Source organism: Aquarana catesbeiana, linkage group LG01, assembly GCF_042186555.1.
Source record: "Aquarana catesbeiana isolate 2022-GZ linkage group LG01, ASM4218655v1, whole genome shotgun sequence".
In the NCBI taxonomy this organism is placed as follows: domain Eukaryota; kingdom Metazoa; phylum Chordata; class Amphibia; order Anura; family Ranidae; genus Aquarana; species Aquarana catesbeiana.
In genome coordinates this window covers 839,444,509-839,449,573 of record NC_133324.1, presented here as the reverse complement: position 1 = coordinate 839,449,573, position 5,065 = coordinate 839,444,509, and the positions used below count along the sequence as shown (strand labels likewise).

The 5,065-nt window shown below is 34.9% G+C and overlaps 1 protein-coding gene across 1 annotated transcript; it reads left to right on the top strand.

The window, feature by feature from the left end:
• The first annotated feature begins 1,338 nt into the window (after nucleotides 1-1,338).
• On the top strand, nucleotides 1,339-1,872 carry LOC141124830 (interferon lambda-2-like). The gene has a single exon (XM_073612289.1). The coding sequence runs from the start codon at nucleotides 1,339-1,341 to the stop codon at nucleotides 1,870-1,872; it is 534 nt and encodes a 177-aa protein (XP_073468390.1).
• Nucleotides 1,873-5,065: the final 3,193 nt, after the last annotated feature.

Below are 5,065 nucleotides of genomic sequence, written 5' to 3'. Positions count from 1 at the left end.
ACCATTACCCTTGTCTTGCCTACCTTGATGGGTGGGTATATAAGATTAGGGGTCCAACCATATCTTGCTACAACTAAGGTAAAGATCAGCTGAAATTAGTTACCATCTGTATGGAATTTATCCTGTACTGGCAATGAAAAAATAAACTTGCATCATGGAAACATCAAAAAATCTGCCATTTGACCTAATGGGGAGCTGATCATATGACCTGAACTGTATATACACAAGATGCAATCAAATCGTACATAGCTTTGGGTTTACACAGAGTAACTTTACAGATCCAAGTATTGCATTTACGTACATTTTTAAAGCAATTATATATGGGAGTAAATTACCAATATAAATGAAAGACTGATGTTCAGTTAGTCAGTTGATCTTCTAGGTGAAGTGAGTACAAACTACCAACTGCCACTATAAAAATAATTATAAAAATGAGGTAGCGTACAGTTTATGCAGATAATTATGCCTAAAGTAAGGCTCAATAGAGAAAAACACAGGGGCCACCAATGCTGATCTTCTGGATATGCTAGTTGTCTGGCTGTTTCTGACCTCCATACTTTCTGAGATACTAACCAGCAACAAATGTGTGGATAAGGAAAGCCAAAGTGAAAGCTAATTAAAGTCTCACAACCTTTAATCTTTTTATATACCTCTATCCCCACATTATTTGTGAATTATTATTGTGACACAACACTTTTTTTTTATTTTAAAAATGAAATATTGTTGGTTAAAAAATGGTTTAAGCACAATACCTAAACTGGTATGTTATGTTTATACATCTTTCCTATATTTTCTTCCTTCTTTTCACATTTTTAGACTTGTGTGGCAGAACATTTAAAAAGCTGTGTTATGTTTTTTTCTGTTGGCAATAATATGTTGTAAAAGTTCTTTTTTTACAATTTTTTTATTTATTTAGTCAAAGGGAGGGGTCCATGGACCCATGATACAATACATGTAAAAGTTCTTTTGACAATATAAGATAAACCTGTATAGAGGAGAGTCCTGTATCAGGAAGGAGGAGTTTCCTGTTTGACATGTAGAAGAATGTCACCAGCTATCTGATGTTACCTTCTTACCTGAATAGAAAGGAAACTGAAAGTGATATAGAAGTTCCCAGAGCAGCTATCGTCTCTCTCATGTCACTTGAGTTGAACGAAAGAGAACTTCACAACATCATGAAAATGAGGACATTTTTCTCCTGCAAACAGAAATATAAAAGGAGAATCATGGATACAAGACTTCAGATCAAACAGAGACTAGCACTGTGGAGTGACAGTGTAACGGAACAAATATCTGGAACCAGAAAGACATTATCAGATCCAAGCCAGCAGAACAGAAATGGATATCAGGCTGGTGGTGTTGAGCATTTTACTGGTTGCAGTAAGTGGGCGCTTGCACAGGAGACTCTGCCCGAAATCCCGCTATTTATCAGTGACGTCCTCTGACATAACAACACTAAAGGAGCTGCAACATGATCATGAAAAGAACATGTCTACCAACGCAATGAGATGCTACAGAAGAATGCTGAGACACAAACCATCTGTATGTGACCTTACGCAGAGGAATCGTCTCATCCTGACTTTGGAGCGGGTGTCACTAACAGTTGAGGTTCTGACGAACATGTCTGTGTCTGCTCAGAATGAAACTGTAAAACAGGCACTTATGGTTTTCCTCAAACTGAAAGATGATCTGATGGTCTGTAGAGGATCTCCTGAAAACAATGAGTCTACGTCACCTGAGCTGAAGCTGTGGCTGCATCACCTCCAGCATTTTAAGGAGACAGCATCTCCAGATTGTGTCCAGGAAGCTGTAATACTGAGCCTTATTCCTCTGAGGGTGGAAGATGTGACATGTTGGGCTCTCAACCACTAACCTGCACTTCTGCATCAAATAAACTCCCTACTGTAAGCACAGATCAGTCTCTTATGCTATATCTGAACACATTAGAACCAGGAAGACCATCAGGATGAAGGATAAGCAGTAAAGGATGGACTTTTTCAACATAGACATATTCTTCTATACTTTACGACTGAAGGACATGCAGTACTACTTTAAAAAAAGTATCTACTCATCTTTGATCTACTAAAACCTATAGGAAATTCATCCATAAAGTGCATTCCTGAAATTTACAACTACAGGATTTATCCACTATTAACCTATCCTACAAAGGATTTCATAAACACAAACTTATATATCATAAATGGACCTAATTGTTATCCCAGCAGACAAGATTCATTATCAACCCAAAAATGACTGACCTACTCTACACAGCACAAAAGGATTTTTTTTTTGTGATGTGTGCTTACAATTATTTTTTAACCTATAAGTATTTAATCTTATTTATTTAATATTATTTTATCTTATCATATCTGTTTATATTCATGTTAAAATCTGTAAGTTTTTAATGTTATTTATTTATTATTTATATTACATAAGTTATTAAGAATATTTTTTTACAAGTTTCTAGCTCCCTGGAGGATGCAATATATCTATAATTGATTAATGTTAAAGAAAAAATATTTTATTGATAAATGCATATGTTGTGTGTATATATATATATATATATATATATATATATATATATATATACACACACACATTGCAATAAATATGTAAGTATTATACAGACAGTTTATAGGAATATAATAGTTGTGAAAGGGGAGTTTCTTTACGAATGTCTTTATGTTTAATTTTGATCAATATGTTTTTGATATTATTTATTTAATATTATTTATAAGTTATTCAAATATTTATTTCACGTGTTTCTAGCTACATTCAAATGTATATACACACTTGTGCAACTAATAAATATAATGTAGCAAAGTATTATACAGACAGTTGTGTTTAATCTTTTTTTCAGAAGTTTGTGTTTTTGTGTAACTTTCTTTATACTATTTGTGCAAGTGTTGGCTCTGTAAAAAGAAAGAAAAGAAAAGGACTTCTAATTAGATGATGTATGACACAGTTCACTATGTAACAGAAAAAAACATTAAATTCCAGATAATCACAAGAGGAATGCTTTGAATTTTGGAAATCAAAGTATGGATAGATCCTTCTATCATTATATGCCTACCCACCAAGGTAGGTAAGAAGAGGGTAACGGCAATATGAAAACCAGATTACCAATGGTATCCTGAAATCACATATCTGAAAAAAAATCAACATATACAAAAACTGCTTCCCCGGCATTATACACAGGCTACATTGCATATGAACAAAGGAGAGGAAAATAACATTGCCTGCTAGCAGTTGTCAACCTCAAACTACTGTACTATTAAAACTGTGCCAGTGGGAGAACTTACATGGGCTAGGAGGAATAGTTTGGATTATAAGTCCCTTGGTTCAGATACTGAGATCATTATGGAAAGATTAAAGCTAGATACACACTATACAACTTTTGTTGTTTGATTTCCTTTGGATTTACCAAAACCATGTAGGGTAAGGGCCTGCCTGATTGCATACAAACTGAAAGCGTTTAGGTTTGATCTCTTATTATATAGTTTTGGTAAATCTAAAGGAAAAAATCTAAAGAAGATTGTATACTGTGTATTCAGCTTAAGAAAGAGAAAATATATACAGTGCACTCTGAATGTAGCTAATAAAATTTACAGGAGTAAAAGCAGGGAGTTTTCTTTTGGGTGAAAGTAACAACTAATGATTGTCTGGCAAAAATATATTTGAGACCATCTTTTCCACTGAGTATTAAACTACTATTAAACAAATTATTAGGCATAATTTGCCCATTTTACTTGGGGATAATAAGCTGCATACCATTTTATAAGTAGGTTGTCACTTATCTTCTAGGAGGACACTCACTTTAGGATCCCTTTTTTCACCCAGCCTTTTTTATAACAAATTTAAGTTTCCTACTTGGATTAAGGTGAAGGGGTCTTTCAAATGTGGGCTCAATATATGTTGCTGTTATAAAGTTCATCCAAAAATCAGAATGGTACAATCTGTATTGGCTAATGATTGGCTGTATCCATCAGTGCTTAAGCAGTAACTCAAAGAACATGGTTTAAATTATTTCCTGTTCAAAGTGCAGATTACAATATGTGGGATGCACTGGAAGGCTGCTGAAGTGGATAGGTGAACAACACAGTGTAGGACAGTGCCCTTACCGTGTCTAGAAAATATTTTTTTCTATCTTTCCATTTTAATGAGCATACTGATAGTTCTGTACATTGGGGAGATTTACGCCATTGTTTACTTTGGTGTGAAGTATTTAGGATCTTTAGGCTTCAGACTGGAATGCTTCTAGGTATTAACTGTAGGTGGGACATTGACCTTCACAACTAATGCAGCTACTTTTCTTTTCCTTTTCTTTAAACTTTTCTTCATATACAATGTTCCATCTATATGGTTTTTAGATTTTTTATATTTCTAGAGGCTATTGGTAATCTTTTTTTTAACAAAAACAGTGGTGCTTTATTGTTGTAATAGATAATCAGAGTTACAGAATACCATTCAACAGAGTACAATACATTACATACGTAGATTACATATTTGAGGATAGGGAAAATAATATGCAAAACCCGCAAGCAATACGTAAGGTTAGTAGTACCATTCTCAGCAAGTACCGTCCAACCTCCACCCTCCAAAAACCCTCCCCTATTGGGACAAATGATCGTAGTGAACCGAATGTTTCTCTACGAGGCCATCCACGGAGCCCAAACTTTTTCAAATTTCCACGGGCAGCCACGGTTTATATACGTCATTTTATACATGGGGATTACTGCTTCAATCTGTGCCTCCCAGGCTGAAAAGGATGGAGGGGAAGAATCTATCCATTTCATAAGTATTTCTTTTTTGGCATAGAAAAGAAGGAAGGAAATCAGTAATTTAAGATGATATGGCCTCTGCTCATCATCATGTATCCCCAGCAATGCTATGGCCGGCAAGAGCAGAATAGAAGTCTGCAATCTGAAGTTGATTTCACCTACAATCTTAGTCCAAAATAGTGCAACAACTAGGCACTCCCAGAACATATGTATAAATGTACCTATATGGACTTTGCATTTAGGACACATGGGGTCTCTCTCAGGAAATATGCGATGGAGTCTCT